The sequence below is a fragment of the Chionomys nivalis genome, chromosome 6, assembly GCF_950005125.1.
Source record: "Chionomys nivalis chromosome 6, mChiNiv1.1, whole genome shotgun sequence".
Lineage (NCBI taxonomy): Eukaryota > Metazoa > Chordata > Mammalia > Rodentia > Cricetidae > Chionomys > Chionomys nivalis.
In genome coordinates, this window is record NC_080091.1 from 30,920,481 (window position 1) to 30,939,047 (window position 18,567).

Below are 18,567 nucleotides of genomic sequence, written 5' to 3' on the forward strand. Positions count from 1 at the left end.
TGCTCATGCAGTGAAAGACATGGTTCATAGGCATGTGCTCAAGGAGAAAATGAGAAAGTCAATACAGGAGGCTAATTTACATATCTTCTTGTGGTAGTGAAGCGAGGGGAAGGACCAAGAAAGGAAGGGGAATGAGGTTTATCTGTATCCTTTCATCTCGTTAGAAAATGGGGATCAGAAACAAATATGTTAAAATACAGTGCATGAGAGGAGCATGAGGTACGTACACATCTATCCATTGCTTATGCTTGTTGGTAAATTTTATATGTGATCTTTAAAAAATACACTTGTTTTATGTTGAAACATAAAAATACATTGACTATATACTTACAGTATGCTAGGGGACTGACATAAGGATGCTCCACAAACTAGGTAAGTGGAGCACATCTGCCATGTCAGTACTCAGAACAGGATAACTGCAGGTTCCAAGTTAGCCAGGACTACAGAGTAAGACCCAGCCTCAAAACAAATACAAAAACAAGCCAATAAATAATTCCTCCAGATCCCTAGGGGTGGGGAAGACACTGACACTGAGGTCTGTTTTCCCAGCTTGCATAAGGCTCTTCTGGGCCCTGGCATTGGCATCCCAGATGAATAACATAGGCAAGAAGGATCTTATGTACTCATGCCTCTGAAACCAGAAGAAAGGGCTATGCAGTAATCCACATATCAGCTTCCAGTAGATGCCCAAGGAGAATTACAAAGTGGTGGTGGGATGTCTTTGGCCACAAGGAAGGTTTTCCCGACTTTCACCAAGCAAAAACAACTAAGGGTCAGGACAGAAAGCCAAGGATACCAGGTGATGGTGGTGGTGGTGGGGGTGGAGGTTTTGTCCATATTGTGACCACACAGTTATTTGGGATGGGAAACTAAGGCTGCTCTCTGACTTGGGTATCAGTGCCACATCTGAAAGATGGCTATGCACCATCACTCACAATATGTTTAGGCACTAATAAACATAAATTGTGATGGGGTATAGACTACAGTTCAGAAGGCTAGGGTTGCCTTCTCTCACTATTCATATGGGATTTTCCTTTAACTATAGAGACCTGAATCTACAAATACTCAAGTCTTTTCTATAAAATGGAGTCTTATCTACATGAGGTGTATACATATCCTTCTGCACATTTAAGCTGATCTGTAGGTGACTTATAATATCTATTTGTATCAAATTTTTTATAAATAGTTGTCTGGCTACATTATTTAGGGGATGATAAAAAGAAATCCAGGTGCAAATCTTTTAAGTATTTTCAGTCCACACTAGATCACAATGCTAAGTCTGTACATAGATTTCTGGGTAAACTCTGAAATATTGCCCCACCCAGATTTTTTTCTCACCTATCCATCGAGTTCTGTATTCTCACAGAGAACTCAAAAACTTAATTTTCCTAAGAGCAAAACCACCCTGAACCGCTAATAACGACTAATAGAATGTTTATGCTTGATTTGTGAGTATTACCAGGGAGAGACTTTCCTGAGAGGAAGTGATCATACACAGTGTGTCTGGAGATGGGCTTTCAGATGTCAGGACTCAAGAGTCTGCAGGGTGAGCTCCAGGGCAGAAAGAATGAAAATATGACTTTCAGAATACATCACAAGAAGTCTAATTGTCTTCAGTGCTGGAAATAAGGACCCAAGGGAGGGAGGGAGAGGGATGAGGACTGAGTCAAAAGCTAAGGTTCTCGCTTGAGTCCATCAGGTCCTTGTGGAAAGGACAGTCAGAAGAGTGCTAGGATGGGGGGCAGGTCCCTGAGGGTGGGGAGCAGGCATTCACTAGCCTGGATGGATTCTGAAGACTCCAGGTGCTCTGGGAGAAAGCTGGCCTCCACTATAGTACTGAATCTCACGAGTCCAGGAGTTAGTCAGGTGTTTGGACAGACAACAGGCACCTATGATATAGGACATAGCAGGGACCTCTGGTGGCCAGGGATCTTGAAGGATCTGGAACATGACAGTTGTTAAGAGTAAAGACTCTAATACCACGGGAGGCTACAAAGAGGCTGACAATCATTTACAGACATGGGAGCCAGGGTTCTGTTCCCAAGAAAACACAGGACCTTTAGAAGAGTTGGCTGGATTCTGTAACAAGAAAGCAGACAAAAAGCCAGAAGGTGGCAAGGAAAAGGTGCCCTCTCTTCGGTTAAATAAAACCTGGCCCTGTCGGGTGGTGGTGGCACACGCCTTTAATCCCAGCACTCGGGAGGCAGAGGCAGGCGGATCTCTGTGAGTTCGAGACTAGCCTGGTCTAGCTAGTTCCAGGACAGGCTCCAAAACCACAGAGAAACCCTGTCTCGAAAAACCAAAAAAAAAAAAAAAAAAAAAAAAAAAAAAAAAAAAAACCCTGGCCCTACCATCATGGGGAAAAACACTGGATCTTTGGGTAATTCCCAAAGTAATGGAATTTGTGAGCATCTCAAAGACCAGAACGTTCCAAAAGAGGCTCAAGTGAAAACTGACAAGGACAACAATTTCCAGCCATCTTCGGATTGTCAGGAGCCACACGCTGAAGGTAGTGTTCCCAAACTAATACTAATGATCTTCCAGCTCCCACGTGGGAATTTGGTATGTTCCTTCTGTCCTTGCTCTTTGGTTATCTTGATGAGCTCAGACTCCAAGCAAGTTGCTAGAGGCAAGAACTAGAAGCAAAAAGCTTTCCCACTGGCTCTGGAGAACTAACAGCGCCTCAAATTTAAAATAAATAAATAAATAAATAAATAAATAAAAAATCACTGCCACAGTTTTGTCACCAGGTGGCGAAAGTGTCCTTTCTAACTACTCAAATTATCACAACAGTCCAGGTCAGACTCTGAGCACTAGTAAGTGCTCTTCTGTGTGAATATCTCATTAACTTCTAATAGGCTGGAATTGCATTATTCAGAGATGGGCAAAAAGCAGAAGTGCCACCCTCTGACTTGGCTTTGACAGAATGAAGAAAATACACCCAGGGGTCGAACCCAGGTCTGGTATAGAGCTAAAAGCCTTCACTGGTATGGAGTCCGAACACCACACACACACACACACACACACACACACACCCTTGGCTACAGTAACCCTACGATGGAACTACTCTGCTGGATGTCTTACTACCGAGAGGACGCACCTGGAATGAACTCAGTCTCCTTTTTACCCATTCTACTCTGCTTCCATACTCTCCCCTTGATACTGACTTATTAAACTACTCAAACACTTTCCCCCCAAATCTGGCTGAGAGTAACAGTCTATCTGAGTCACAGGGAGAGTCCATGGCTACAGAAAAGCTGGCAGGCAGCCCACACCCTGTTTTCTGATGGACAGGCCTATCAGAGGCAAGTTCTGCTCCCTCTTGGTCTTTCTGTCTCCTTTCCATGGGAAGGCGGTGTTTCCTCATAGGAATGAAATAGAACATCATCCCCCACTTCCCCTCAAAGTCAAGCAGCAGCAGATAGCCACGGGGCATTCAGCCTGACTGCCTGTACTCTTCAGAGAAGGCATTTTTGTCATTCCTTGTCCTCCATGCTCTGTCAGGGAATGAATTTGCACACAAGGGGACTTAATTAAGAACCATCCCCAGAAGCTGTCAGTTTCCAAGAATCTTGAAGAAGAAATAAAACTCCGTGGACTGTACCATAAGTTCACAGAGCAGCCTGGGTACAGAGGTGAAGTGGCACAGCCTTCTTAAGCACCAAGCAATAACTTTGTAAGGGATCCTCACCTGCCAAAGTCTTTCAGACCTTTGTGGGAACAGTTCCCTGAGAATGTCGCAGCTCTTACAGGGATCTGCTAGAGCAGTTAGGAGTAGAAAATGCCGGTGGTGTTCACATGGCATGTTTAACTGGTAGCAAAGGGCTGAGTAACTGAGAGGAACACAATACAGCAAGACAGCTTCCTCTGCTGTCAGCTCAGATACGGTGCCTACAGACTGATGGATACACAATCAGAATGGACGCACTGATAGAAAGTATGGCACTTCTGGTGTGCCCCTACCTACCATTGGCAAGGGCATGCCTCTTTGATTAGCCTTGCCTCCTGTCTGGACATGGCAAAAAACAAATGGGGTGAGTTTTTTTTCAACGAACATCAAGGTATCACCTAATTCTCCTTCAAATATGGCCAGCAGCTGGGCTCTGAGAAACCCTGAGAAGCTCCTTCCCACATCCTGAGGAAATAAAAGCTTTTGCTACCTACCAGGACTAACACAGGAAGGTTGCCAGCATGCCAAAGGCCACAGGGCTGGATATAGGCAGTCGGAGTCAGAGACCCCAGCCACCCGCCTTGAGGACCCTAGTTGATATTTATGTTTATGAAAAAGCTAATAGTTAATTTACTCACAGATTCCTAAATTAAGTGATCTGTACAGGATCAGCTACTCAGAGCCCACGTGTATGACAGAAGTCCCTCTTGTAACTTTCATTAAAAGCTTTCCAAGAAACAAACAAAAAACCCGGAAGACCCAAACTCTTAAGAAATCCTTGGGAGAAGGAGGCAGAGGGTTTACTAGTCACAAACTATATAAAGGAGTAAAATCAAATATCTTTCAAAGAGTAAGGGTTTGAAAAGACCTGTGAACCGGCCCCACTGTAGGGAGCATAAATTCAATTCAGGGATCGTTCAGGTGGGAAAATGAAGCAGTGAACTAGATGAACAAGGATGGGGTCTGCAGTCAAGTGAAGACAACTTGAATGCATTAAAACTGATGTGCATATAGCTATACAGGCACCCCCCCCACAGACACACATGCATTCATGCATGCATGCATGCAAAACACAGCCCCATGCTTCCTTTTGTCATTATTAATGTGAGATGGCAAACAATGGTCATCTTAAACAAATAATGATGACAATGCTCAAATATGTGTTCCTTTGCTTTTGAACAGAGCTGGCAGGGCCACAGTAGTAGGGCTCACACCCACATGTCTAAGGTGGCTCTTCTGGAATCCGACGTGGATACCACCAGTCCAGCTCTCATGTTAAAGTCCACCCAAGTGCATCAGCTGTCAATTATTGAGTGCTAGAGCTCAGAGCCTGCTGACCATCTGCACTGCTAGCTCCCTTTTGCTGTCCTCTTCCTCTGCCCCAAGCAAGTCCCCTTCGGTGGCATTCACACATGTGTCAAAAGAGTACCAGCAGTGTTTTCAGGTTACCCAATCCTTTTGTCTGAGATGTTACCCTCTATGCAAAGGAGCCTACAGGGCTCACTTACCCATAGAGGGACCCACTTTTGCAAGCAAACATACAGAAACCATTAACCTGTGACAGAACCATTAAAGCGTGTCCCTCTTTCCCTAGTATCCAGGAGCGAGATGATCTTATTTTCTTGGCTTCCTAGGGAGCTCTGGAGCCCAGAAGTTCTGCCAACAGCAAGAAGCTGTCCAAGCTGAGACATGAGAGCACAGTTTATCCCTCAGGCCACCTGCCTGTCTTCCTCCAGCCAGAGGGAAGGAACAGCCCTGTCAGAATTCTTTTTGTTTCCCAACTCACCCACATTGCATTTCTGTATGCCAGGCATAGCTAGGTAGCAATAGGTCAGTGCAACAGTATTCAGAGCAGTCTTAACCCACATGAGATGGTATGTGTCTCACTGGCCACACCCGAGGGAACTAAAGACAACTCTTCTACTTTCTGAGGGAGGAGGGGCTGCGCCTCCAAAGTGACTGTCAATTCCCAACACACCAAAAGTAATTAATGAGAACAGTTACTTGCTTGAAACTAATTTGATGGTATTTTGCTTGAAGCCTTCTAAAAACACAGAGAGATCTTTGTAAAAGGCACCCAAAATTTGTTTGAAGGTAAGACTAAGGGGTGTTGGGAAAGCTGGGCATGTGGAGTATCCGTGTGGTTGAATATATTGTTTCAGAACTACCCAGGGTGTGGCAGGCACAGAGAACCAACTAAGAAGGAAGATCATTTTGAAGTACTCTGATCTTTATTACAGAAAGGACAATAAAAACAGCTGGTGGTCAAGGGAAGCCTAGTGGTGCCTACCATGGGCAGCTTTGGCAAGAGGGAGCCTTCGAATGTATCTGAGGTTGATTCCTGGATCTCCTGCCTGAGAGCATTTGAAAGTTGGACTTCAAGGGGTTTCCTATTTAAATTTCCCAATTCAAACTCCAGGGCAAGGAAATCAACCCAGGCATAGGTGTATCTACTTTCTCTGGCTCTTCCCCCCAACAGGAAGGCAGGGACTATGCAGGGTCCAGTCATCCAGCACCGTGCACCAAGGGTGTGGATTGCCCAACTGTTTTGCGCATAGTAGGTTTTTCCAACCTAGCTTCTATAATCTGTTGCCAGAAACATATTTTACACGTCTTGTGGTCTAACAACCCATTAGCTGAGACTACAAGCATATGCCATTTTCCCTGCTTATTATTACTTGAAATTATGTCATTAGGCTTCTGTCTGAACAACAGTTGTATTGGATACACTGACCAGATTCATACTTGCTTTTCCTGTTTATTCTGTCTTAATTGCACAGTTGTTGGTCTCTAGGACAGTCTGCCCATGGCAGCTCTGCATACAATATCCTCTCTGGCTGACACTTCTGCTGAACATCTCTTTTCTGTTCCTGTGCTCACTAGTCTCAGAATAGCATGCGTGTAGACACTGATGATTTCTCCCTAGACTGTAGACTCTGGGAGAAATCAAGAGACCTTAGTTTTTCTCTACTCTGCAGTAGAATGTCTCACTCCTTTATCCTAGCCATATGTTTGCTTCTTCAGACTTACTTGCTGACTCACTAAACTAACTCTTCATCAGTGTCTAGTTTTGTACTAGCTACTTTTCTTGTTACACAAAACAACAAACAAAAGCAATGTAAAGAAGGCTTATTTGAGTATACAGTATATAGTGTATCGTGGTGGGGAAGTCAAGGTTTTGGAATGGGAGATGGATGCTAACATTGCTTCCTCAGTCAGAAGTTTGGAAAGAGATGACTCTGGTATTAAGTTTGAATTCTCCCCTTTTTTCTTTTAATCATTCTGGGTCCCTGTTCCATTGAATGGTGCAGTCCACAGTCAAAGTGAGTTTTTCCTTCTTCTGGAAGCCTCTTATTGAAATTCCAGGAAGTATATCTCTTAGGGGATTCTAAACATAGTCAATGAACAATGAAGACTAACCATTGCAAATCTACTTCTGCTAAACCCACTTACTACTTACTGGACAAGAACTCCTATTTGGGCATTACTTCATTAATGTATGTCACACTTGATTCTTTTACTTTTGAAAACATGACAAGTATTTGGAATACTTTTCTATCTCTTACCTAGCTGTTTAGTTTTTGCATCCATTTTTAGATTCATCTTAAATGTACTCATGACTCTTTTCAGAATCTCAGAGAGGTTCAACAACTTTGCTATAGGCTGTCTCTCACTTATAAGTCCCCTTCTTTCCCTAATTACACTTTATTTAGAGACCACTCACATTGCTTGGAATACTCTTTGTGGTGGTTTTAGTAGCCTAGGTAGAAGGTGCATTTCCTCTGTGTGTGCTTGCTAAGGTTAGGTGTCTTTGGTGTCTGTTAAAGTCGTTAACTTGAGAAAAGCAGAAAAGCTTGTTGTTTTTCACACCTCTTGGGGATGAATGAACTCACTTCCACATCTCTAAGAGGGCCTGAGTAGAGAAACTGGAACCACACAAAGAAACCACAAGTCACTTTCTCCTCTGAACAGTGCTCAGGCCTTTTGAGGGACAGAGCCTGGCTTTATGCGGTTAATATTGATCTAATTCCCTTCATGGCTACATAGACTCATGAGACTAGACCAATAAGAACTAAGAGGAACCAACAGAGTCTTTCAGAGAGCCACCACGTCAAGGCAGACTTTGCTGTATGAATTATAATTTCCATCTTTAGGGATAAATCTCTTTTACTTTCTTACCATCTCAGCTATCCTTCTCAAAAGAGGTTCTTTTGGTTGAGCTTTTTATGCCTCTTTTAAACTTGTACATTAAAGGCTCAGTTCTGAAATGGACTCTTTTGGGTGGTAGTGGGAGCTCAGATTGGTAGAGTCTACAGATAGATCCATAGCCTCTAAGAGGGTGCCCTTGAAGGGGCTTATAGAACCTTGGCCAATCCTCTCTTTTTGATCCTGTATCTTGATGAGACTGGTTCTACTCTATCATGTCCTTTCTACATAGCCCTTCTCTACTGGTCAAAAACAACAGGGCCAACTAAGTATGGATTGCTACTTCCAACACTGTGAATCAAAAAACTTTGATTTTCTTAATAGATGCTCTCACTTAAATAAAATACTGACAAATATCATAGCCAGGATTTTTTACATCATATCCAGGATTTTGTGCAGTTTGTAAAACGTAGAATTTTGGCTGTCTTCCATTTTGCCATGAAAGGAATGGTCTCCCTGTGTTTAATGCTACACCATTCTGTCGCAACTGGAAATGTATCCACAGAACACTTTAAATTTTGGTCTTCCTGCTTTTCTACTGTCCTAGGGATTCTCACAAGGCCACAGGCAGATGCCTGACATCATCCCTTTCTGCAGATTCGAAAGGCAGCCCATGTCCTGGCCGCACCCCAGTGCCCGACAGAAATAGAATGAGAAGAGAGATCCAGCTGGCAGGATCTCAGCCTGGGAACACATGAGCATGAGCAGCAAGAAGGACTTCTAGCTACGTGGTCAGAAAAGTACTGTGAAGGATGGTTACCGAGCAGGCGGGCCTCATGGAAAGTCCTTAGCTGAAGGTGGCTATATTGGAACAGTTTTTTCTGTCCCTTCGGACCTCTGCTCTGAAGCCTCCTACCATTTAAAAATAAGCTATCAGCAAGAATTGAGTTGATTACTACTAATGCCAAGTAATAACAGGCAAGAGTGACTCTCTCCTCTCCACTCAGAGCTCCCCAGCAGGACCCTCTGGATGTTTCATATCACAGTGGCCCTGCTTGTCAACTAGAAGGACGCATTTGCTTCTCACTGTGTCTCTAAGATCTATCCTGGTTTCTGGCACATAGTAATCAAAACATTTTGAGGAAATAAATGCAAGGGTTGGTTTTATGTTGCAATGTATTAAATATGGAGATGTTATCTGAACAAAAACACTTAAAACACAGCTCCACACATCTGTCCTTGGTGATTAGGGCATTGTTAGATAGAGGGCCCAGGAGATCTAAGCCGCACCATGGCGTAGCCACACTCAAACCTCTTCAGGAGCAGTCAGCTGAGCATCCACACAGGTGCTAAGAATAGGATTTTCCTCATGTCTGTTTAGAGCTTCAAAAGCAAACTGTTCTCAGTCACCCCATTCCTTCTGATGGTAAGAGATGTTCAGGGTATTGGCTTGCTTTACCTGCCAGCAAACAAGATGACCCTGAAAATGTCCCAGGACTCCGAATGTAGCAGACAGAGACTCACACCTGCACGTCCACACTCTATGAACTGTGTGCACACAAATAAAGAGACTGTGACCTAATAGTCTGGGATCTGAGGATCCCAGGATTCCTTCAGAGGACAACCGGCTATAAGGCACTGAGTAAGGTACTTATTTCCTAAGGTGAAACTTCTGGACCAGAGTCTACAAACACAACAGCTGCTAAGCGGAGAGGGGGCCATGCGAAGGAGCAAATGGCTTGCTAAGGCACAGTGGTGCCAAGCCTGTTCCTCCATAACTGTCATCTAAGAACCATCCTATTTTTGCAGGAACTAAGCATCTGCATCTTGACACAAACCTACTGGCTCGATATTGGCACTAGATAAACAAATGCTATAGACATGAGCTAACGATTGGGAAGCTTCTGCTGGATTTGATTGGATCCCAGGTAGGTATGGTCTTCTCCAGGATCTTGCCTATGTCTTGAGACCTAATGTTATGTGATTGACAGACTGGAATCATTGCCCTTTGCTCTTGTGGAATGCTTAAGACTAAATGTTTTTATTTCGCTGCAACTCAATAGTTCATCATTTAAAAGATATAGACATTTACGTTATTTTGAGTCAAAATGTCATAAATTCACATAAACAAATGTTTGGGTAAATGAACCCAATTATTTATTAGGCATAAATGTCATTCAGGTGCCCAAGTCTGTATAAATGTTCCTTTTGTACAGTTAGGTAGATTTAAATGCCATTCTCACTGCCACACGCAAAATGCTACTTGCTCAGTGAGAGAAGATAGTAATAACATTGTTTTTTGGCTAAGCAATATCAGTCAAAAGAATATAAACACCATTAGACTGAAAATATGATTGATTTTGTTTTACTGGCACTTATCCAAAATTGCAACAGACATCTATTTAGACAGAAGTTTCGGTTCCAATTTTCATGTGAAAATATTCTTCTCATTGATGGAATTCTAGAAATGAGAATTTTTGATGCAGTTAATAGCAAGTCAGAACTCAATCTTTCAGAGAGGAAAAGAGAGAGAGAGAGAGAGAGAGAGAGAGAGAGAGAGAGAGTGCTTTAACTCAGTATCCCTCATCCAATTTGTCTGCAGAAACAGAAACCCCACAGTTCTTTCCTACTCAACAGGTCTTGAGCACTGACAGATGGTCCATCAAGCAATTTCTACTAATAATTCATATTTTCTTTTCCAAAAACACACTGATTGCCAGTACAACTTCTGATTGCTGTGATAATAGTGCTGACACCTTAAATTGATACTATCCAACCAGAAGCAAAGAAACATGAAGTGTTAGCCATCCAATACGGCCTTACTTCAGAGAGCCCCATGAGTTCCACCAGCTCAGCTAACACACTGAATGTGGCTACAGACTCCCATTTAGACGTTAATGAGTTCCTCAGAACCAGAACTCCCACAGTGGGAACAATTTTATATAGATCAAAATAAAACTATTTCCTGTTAATTCAGTCAGCTTCTTCAATAAATGATTATCATCATGGGGGGGGGGACAAGTTTAAAACTCAATAGAGCAGCAGAGTCACCATCTAGCTATCTGTGACTTGAGAGCACAGTTATAGAAGCAACATAAAAACTCCAAAGGTGGCACTCACATAATGGAACTGACACAATTAGATGGGCCAAGCTGATGTTAATGGGCCTGGAATTATTATTACCTTTCCCTGTGTCTTCTTCATAAATACTTGCTTCCTTCATGTAAATATGTTCCTTTCTACTCCTCTTGTCTTTTTGTCCTGTATTCTCATTGCCACAAGGTCAACTCTGGTCATTGGCACCCTGTGCCATAGACTGAACTGTATCATGACTTTATGATCAAACCCCATCAACTCCCAACCCTTTTATCTAATAATCTTACTGCATTTGGAGATCTAGCCACTGAGGGAGGAAATTGAGTTTAAAAATGATGTCACTGGAATGACAATCCAACAATTTTGGCATCCTGGCAAGAAATTTGGGACTTGGGAATTAGCAAAGAGTGTTTGTCTATCATGTGTAAAGCCACTGATCTAATCCCCACAACAACAATCGTGACCACTAAGTAAGAAGGAAGAAAAAAATGAAAGAGAAAAATAAACTTTGAACATAAATATCCAGAAGAAAGAGCAAGTAAAGGCACAGAGAATAGACAGCCCTTTATAAGCCAAGGAAAATAGCCTAGATGGAACCAACCCTGTACATATCTTGACCTTGAATTTCTAGCCTCCAAGACCATGAAGTAATGCATTTCCATGTCTTAAGGCACCGAGCTTTTTATTTTCATCTTTTTTTTTTTAATGGTACTTGTTATGGCAACCCTAGCCGACAAATATTCCTGGGAAGCACAAAGTACATGGAACTTGTTCTAATCTTGGATGCCTGCTGCTGCCATAAGCTGAAAACACATGACACTTGATATATAATCAAGAGGCAGTGGAAAACATTATACTACGAATCTTGTCCCCCCCCCCCCCCACACACACTGATTCAGGAATCCAAATGGGATTACAGTCTCCTAGAGGAGTGAGGCCACCATCATGTTGCTACCACTAGTCCTCTACCAATATGTAGCCATAAACAGTAGGTGTTTTTGTAAGGGTAAGGTACCCAGAAAGGGGAGAAAAGGGAGGGATGAGACTCTGCAGCAGAAAGGGTGGGGAACATGTGCCCAAGAATGGGGAAGCACAGGAACCAAGGAAATGCTGATCGCTTACAGGAGTCAAATGTCCCACACATCACAGGCACCTGCTGGCAGCTGGCAGCCCCAGTGCTTCATCTGCTGCTCACTTCATCAGGCAGTGCTAGCAATTTCCTCTGTCAGGAAGCAGGGACCATCCTGTTGCAGGGTTCTGTATCTCCTCAGGAAAGAAAGTCCTTCTCCTAGGAACTGTCTCCAGCTCACAGCTCTGAACGTTACAACTGTCATACAACAGACTGATGAAGAGATGACATCTCTCTCTCTGAATACTCAGAGCAAATATGTGACCATTTGCAAAGTAAATATCTCTCACTGCCATCCACAAACTCCATGGACTTGAAACTGACTGCATTCTTCCACGTTGATCCTTTGCAGGACCCTCCCCCCAGGTGCTGGGTCCTTGTACAATGTTGAAAAACAACAGCCCACAGGCACAAATGACTTCTATTAGCAACACCCAATAGGATATATGACTAGACATTTACGTGATACCAAAGGCAAGGAGTAAGCAGAACATCATAGAATAAAACCTTTGTGCAAACTTTGTAAGAGAAATCACATAGTTAAATTTATGAAACGTTGCAATATACAAACGTCTGACATCCTAGCATGTGTAAAGACCGCTTGAAACTTAAGAATGAAAAGTCAGGCTGGAGCTGGCTCAGTCCATTTGCTCTGCAAGTATGAGGACCAGAGTTTGGATTCCCAGCACTCACATGAAAGCCAGGTGAACTGGCATATCCTGGCAACTCTCATGCTTTGGGCAGAGGGGAAGAATGGAGTCAGAGGGTCTCTAGAGGTGACCAACCGGTCTAACTAAATCAGGAAGTTTCAGGGTCAGTGAGAGACCCTTTCTCAAAAACAAGTCAGAAATCGACTGACTGACTGAGGAGTTCACTACACTACCTCTGGTTCTATGCATGTATTATACACACACACACACACACGCACGCACACACACACACAGAGAGAGAGAAAGAGAGAGAGAGAGACAGACAGACAGACATAGAGACAGAGACAAAGACAGAGAGTATGAAGAGTCACTTGAAGAAGGGAGATGTGAATATGCTAATTTCCTGAGGTTTTTTTTTTTCACTATCACCACCTCCCCCAGAATTTAAAAACACATTCTCTCTCCAATACCAGTTTTGCAGTCGGAAATCAAAGCAGAGGTTGCCTTCCTCCAAGAGGAAAAGACAGCTCCCTTGCTTCTAGTGCTTAGCAATGAATTACGAAAACAGAAGTTTGAGTTCTCCTGTCTCTGTGATTTCAGGTGCAGGGATGGCTCCTCTGGGAAGTGTTTCAACTCTCTATTTTGTAGTAAAATAATTCCTCAGCTCACCTCACAAAGCTCCTCTAAAGTGCCATGGAACTCTATAAACAGAGCAAGCAACAAATGTTATTAATTTAACAACAACTGTTTGCTTTGACTTTGTAAGACCCTGATTATCTTATGAACCCAAAACAGTTAAGGGAATTGCGCTGGGAATCCAAAACATCTGGAGAGCTGTCTGGCAGCATCCCCAGGGTACAGGAGGCAGTTCCTGGGTAGTGTCCTTGGCTCTAACATATTCCCTGAGCTTGGGTCCTGTGGAATTTTCACCTAAGTGCTTTCTCTAAAGGGCTGAAGCCAAACCACGTGGGACATCTGAAGCTCTACCCTGATCATGAGCCAAGGGGATAGTCGATCCCTCACCTCGCAGAGAACAAAAATGTTTCAGTCACGCTCCTGATTAGCAACCAGTCCAAATAGAAACCCATGTTTCTTGACCAAATCACAAAGCTGGTTACACAGTTTCCACGCTATCTGTAGATCAGTTCTTCCTGGATTTGCACTCCCCTGTGCTCCCCGTGCTGAGATCCACCCCTCTTTCACTCGGGGAGTCCAGGAGTCCATAAATTTACAGGGGATTCCAATTCCAAAAGGCCTCTCTCCTGTCTTCCAACCTCTGCTTCAGGATTTGCAGCTGCAGGATGCCCTCTGCTGGCAGGGGGGCAAATGTCTTTGGCATGTTAAGCCAAGGGCCAGGTGCAAACCTGTGGAACCCAGGTTGGGATGTGTGCAAATGCAGACAGAAGTCCCTTTCAAAGGTTCCCAACCCAGAGGCACACTTTGTACCCTCACCACGCCCAGCACACTCAAGGAGGGCAGAGCTCCAATGTAAACCTAAGTCCTAATAGGCCCGGGATGGAGTTCAAGTGCAGTGTAAGGCTTAAAGCATGAGCTATGGAGTAGAACTGCTTAGTTTGATACAAGAATTTGCTCGTTGTTAGTTTCCCGCCTTCAGCTCCTTATTTAGATCTTCTCTGTCTCAGGTGCTGCTTCATAAAACAGAGATAGATCACCTACCTCCTGGCCGGAAACACAGTCCCACTAAAGCACTGCACATTAGATCCTTAGCCTGGAACCCAATACTGAGGGTCAAGAGCAACAGAATTCCTTGCAGTCCTCTACAAGATGAAAACACTTCTAATCAGAAACTGGCTTCTCGATATTGCGTCCCACCATATTTTGATAGCTAGTAAGCAAAAAAAAAAGTTTTCTTTTGATATTTAGGATATTTACTTGTTAATGTAACCACCATATCCGGGAGAATGGTTTATGTATACAAATGGTCTTTCGCAATTAGTCAATTACTAAAGACTATGTCCCTAGTGGCAGGGTAAATTACACTGCGTTTGAAAACAGGTTGAGCGCTTCGTTTCTAAACTAGGAGCAATGAATTCGTGTTGAAAGTATAGCCAATAACTTGCAGCGGTTCCCTTGGTGTCTAGTGAAACCCTTTTTACAGCAAATACCTGATCAATCAATACGGACTGGCCACACTGGTCTTATAAGGACTACCCCAACACTGAAAGGGGGTGTGTGTTAAAGAGGTACCCGAACCACCACTCCCCAACTCAGAGAACCAGGTAGAGCCTTCCCTTCAAAGTGGGGGACAGGTGTCACAGAACCAAAGCCTTTCTGTCCCTTCCTGGAAGGTGCCAAGTAGCCGGCAGGCGCTTGCCTCTTACCACGAACTCCTCCAAAGTCTGGTAGGTCTTGCCCCGGAACTCGCAGTAGTTCTTCCTCTCCTTGCACTGCGGACAGCACTGGCTGGTGTCGACGTGGATGCAGCGCGGGTGAAGCCGCGGGCACTCTGGCTGTGCGCAAAGGGGCCCCTCCTCCGTACACAGACAGGGGCAGGCTGAGGGACCTGGGGCGAACTTCTCCCCAATCGCATACACGAAGCCACTCTCGTCCACACAACCCTTGCCGCGGTAGTCTGGGTAGGCGTATTCCTCAGGCAGCTCTGGTGTGGGCACGAGTTCTAGGCTGATCGCTTCCTGGGCCGCGGCGGCTGGGGGCTCCCCCTGCGGGGTGTCCCCCCGAGGTCGGACCTGCCAGTCCGAGGCCTTGACACTCCCGCCCTGAGCAGTCCAGGCCTGCTTCTGCTTGCTCCACGCCTCCCGGCTCGCGAGCGCGCGGCTACCCTTACTCTTCCAGTCCCGGGCACTGCTGCCCTCGTCCCTCGCGGCGCGCCCGAGCTCGTTCACCCTCCCGGTGTTGTCCCGAGACGCGTGCTCGCGTTTCTCCTGGCCGGGTTGCTCAGGAGCTTGGGCCAGCTTCTCCAGCGGGATGCTCGGACTGCACAGAGCCACCATCAGGCAGCAGGTGACCAAGAGGGAACTGGAGAGCGCGCCAACTGCCATCGCAGAGGAGCTAGGCATCCCCTACCACGTCCCGGCGGGCGGGCGGGCGGGGAGCGCGGACGATGAGCGAGTCGCATTCACAGCCCGGGGGCGCGCCGCTGCCAGCCGGGAGTCGCCGTCCCTGCGGAGAGAACAGCAGCACAACTGAGCTCCGCGGCCCGCGCGCACCTCGGCCCCTCCGTGGCCCCCACCCGGCTCGGCGCCGCCCGGGCTCCCGCATCGCTCTAGATTAACGAGCTGGACGCCAGAGGCGGGGGCAGCTTGCCCAGTGTCTGTACACAACGGGCTTCTCAGACATCACACATGTGCGGTCATATATAGCAAGGGAAGTCCAACAAAAACACCGGCCCGGGGTCTCCTGCAGCGGGAATTAGTGCTGGTTATGGTCACTGGCAGGTTGCGGAGCCCAGAAAATGCAGCAAGGCGGGCGGGTGCGGTCTGCAAGGCTTGCTCTCAAAGCTCAAATTCCGGCACCTGGGCTAGCCCTCCCTAAGTCGTGGCCGCATTTCCCGCAGGTTTACTAAAGGGAGAATTCCGCAGTGGAGTTGGAGATCGACAAATGGGCTCACAGATTAAAGAGAAACCCTTCCTCTCTTGCCCAAGAGATTTGTGCATGGAAAGGGAGTTGGGTTGGGGAGAGCCGGGCAAAACAAACAAATAAACAAAAAATCCACTGCTACTGCAGCTACTCCGAAGACCCCAGGAGGCGTTTGTAACTTCTTAGACGCCGCCTGTCTAGGAAGCACAAGTCCCCTCCGTTCTCTAACCGGGGCACTACCTGGCCTCTGCCTGGTTGACCCGCTCCGGGTTTCCCAAGGCTTTGCTCCTTTGCCGCTATCCCCCTTCCTGTGCCAGGCTCTTCACTAGGAGAGTTGGAGGGTGACGTGCGTGCTATCACCCGCAACAGCGCTGTCTTGGAATAGCTTTTAATTCGGAGGGGTCTTGGTGATGGAGAAGCAATGTCTGAGTACTGGGAGGGAAGGTGGAAGATGCAGGGGAATAGGACTAGGGCCAAGACTATCTCATTAAAGCATGTTGTCTAGCCTTGGTAGATTTCAAAGTTTCTGTTGCCCAAAGGAGCCTAGAGCCTCAGACACCTCTGGTCGCAGACGTGCCGATCTATTTGCCTCTCTTAAGCACCCACGCTCTCGGTGCGCACCAGTGCGTCTGACCTCCTCTGCCTCAGCCTTTTCTATTAGGACTCTAATCATGCTGGCCCCTGACTCATGGCCAACCCCAGTGAACATCAGCCTAGAGCGAATCGCCCATATTTAAAACTTGGGAGGTAGGAAGGGGTCCTCCCCAGCGGCTGGGCAATAGAATAGTTTTCGGAGGCGTCCCCATGCCCGCGGTGTGGACCTCCAACATGCACCCTCACCCCAGCGGACTGGCACCTACATACATGAGCTCAGGACGCGGGAGGGACGCCGGGCTCTAGCGGGCGCGGCCCCGGGGCTCCAGTGCCCATCCTGGGACTGGCGGGGCACCAGCGCAGGGCGGACCGCGGAGAGCACAGTCCGACCTGCGCCCTCCGCCCGGCGCGTGCACCCAGCTAAGGCATCTGACACAGCCGGTTCATCCCGCAGCCAGTGGCCGGTAGCCTCGGCCCCGAGTCCTGTCAGTGCTAGCGCCGCCTTCCGCCGCTCATCCCCGGTTCTTGTCCCTGAGTCTCCAGCATGAAAAGCGTCCAAGCCCAGCCTAGCTTTCCCCGCTAGGCAGGCAAGGAATTTCCCCAAACTGAATTGCGGGGACGGGCGGGCAGCCGCTGTTCCCAGGAAGAGAGGAGCAGCTCCGAGCGCGTCCCAAGGGCCAATGGGACGCAAGCTGGCTGGGAGCCCGCGAGCCCGCCGTCTGCCTCCTGTCGCAGCTGCCTGTCGTGGGGCTTGCACCCCGCTCCCTCCTCTGCTGCCCACGCTTGCGAGGCGTCGCCAACGCTGCCTACGCTGCCCTTGTTGGGTGGGAGGGCTCCCATCGCATGCGCTGCGGTCTCCACCGCCGCTTAGCCCACCTGTCAGTCGCTCTCAGGCTTGCCTTTCAATCTTTGTCACTCACTCCCCTTTGGACCTTTCATCTTGGCTTTTCTTCTTTCTGTTTATTCTTTTCTTTAAAATCCTCTCCTCTAATTGGCCCCCTCTGGCTTTGCTCTCTGTGGACACAATTGCTTTTGCAGCTGTTGGAAACGTAAACCAAACTGTTGAGTTTGGAATCTGAAGGATGTGTTAACATAGACTGTTGGGAGGTTTATTCCATCTTTACATCCAGAAACCCAGAGGTCCAGAGAAGGAAGAGTGAGAAACTCGGAGAATATCAAACAGCACACCCTCCAGCTTGCACCGCAGAGGCAGCAGTGGCTGCTGCTGCTGTTGACTTGATCTTATGCTGGAGTGGTAAGCAAGTCCGTTAGCGCCACTCTGATCTTGAACACGAAATCTGCTGCTTTTCTTGGATAAAAGAATAAAGGGCAGTGGTGTCTGTTCAAATTTCTCTCTGAGGCGGGATGTTTGAAGAAATATCTATTTCCTGGACTATGGTTACTCGCCACGTCAAGGTTGCTCAGATAGCTGCACTCCTTCACAAGATTGGGCCCTTTGCTGACAGTGAGGACTGTCTTAGGACGAATTATTTTCTCCAACTTTATGTAGATGTGATCAACCGAGGTTTAAATGGGGAACCTGAAGCAACGGGGCCTGGAAATTCCCTGGGAGACCCTCCACAGGAGAGCAACCACGCACACTGATAAGAATTTAGTCCGTTTCCATGCTACCACTCTTGTCGCCTCAGGGATGAGAAGAGCTATCTTGTGCCTGGGGGCTGCTGCCTTACCTCCAGCGGTTCCCTGATTCTTTTCCAGTACTC

General features: G+C 46.5%; 1 protein-coding gene across 2 annotated transcripts in view; it reads right to left on the minus strand.

Moving 5' to 3' along the window:
• Vwc2 (von Willebrand factor C domain containing 2) overlaps positions 1 to 17,564 on the minus strand; it is a 156,532-nt gene extending 138,968 nt beyond the window's left edge. Inside the window, exons 1-2 of one of the 2 annotated variants that reach the window (XM_057772949.1) lie at positions 17,114 to 17,564; positions 15,034 to 15,832 (exon numbers count right to left, since the gene is read on the minus strand). In XM_057772949.1, the coding sequence (XP_057628932.1) occupies positions 15,034 to 15,729 (696 nt within the window). In that variant the 5' untranslated portion in view covers positions 15,730 to 15,832; positions 17,114 to 17,564. Of the gene's footprint in view, positions 1 to 15,033; positions 15,833 to 16,489; positions 16,555 to 17,113 lie in introns of those variants that run through there. The other variant, XM_057772950.1, reaches the window with a different exon arrangement.
• Between the last annotated feature and the right edge of the window lie 1,003 nt (positions 17,565 to 18,567).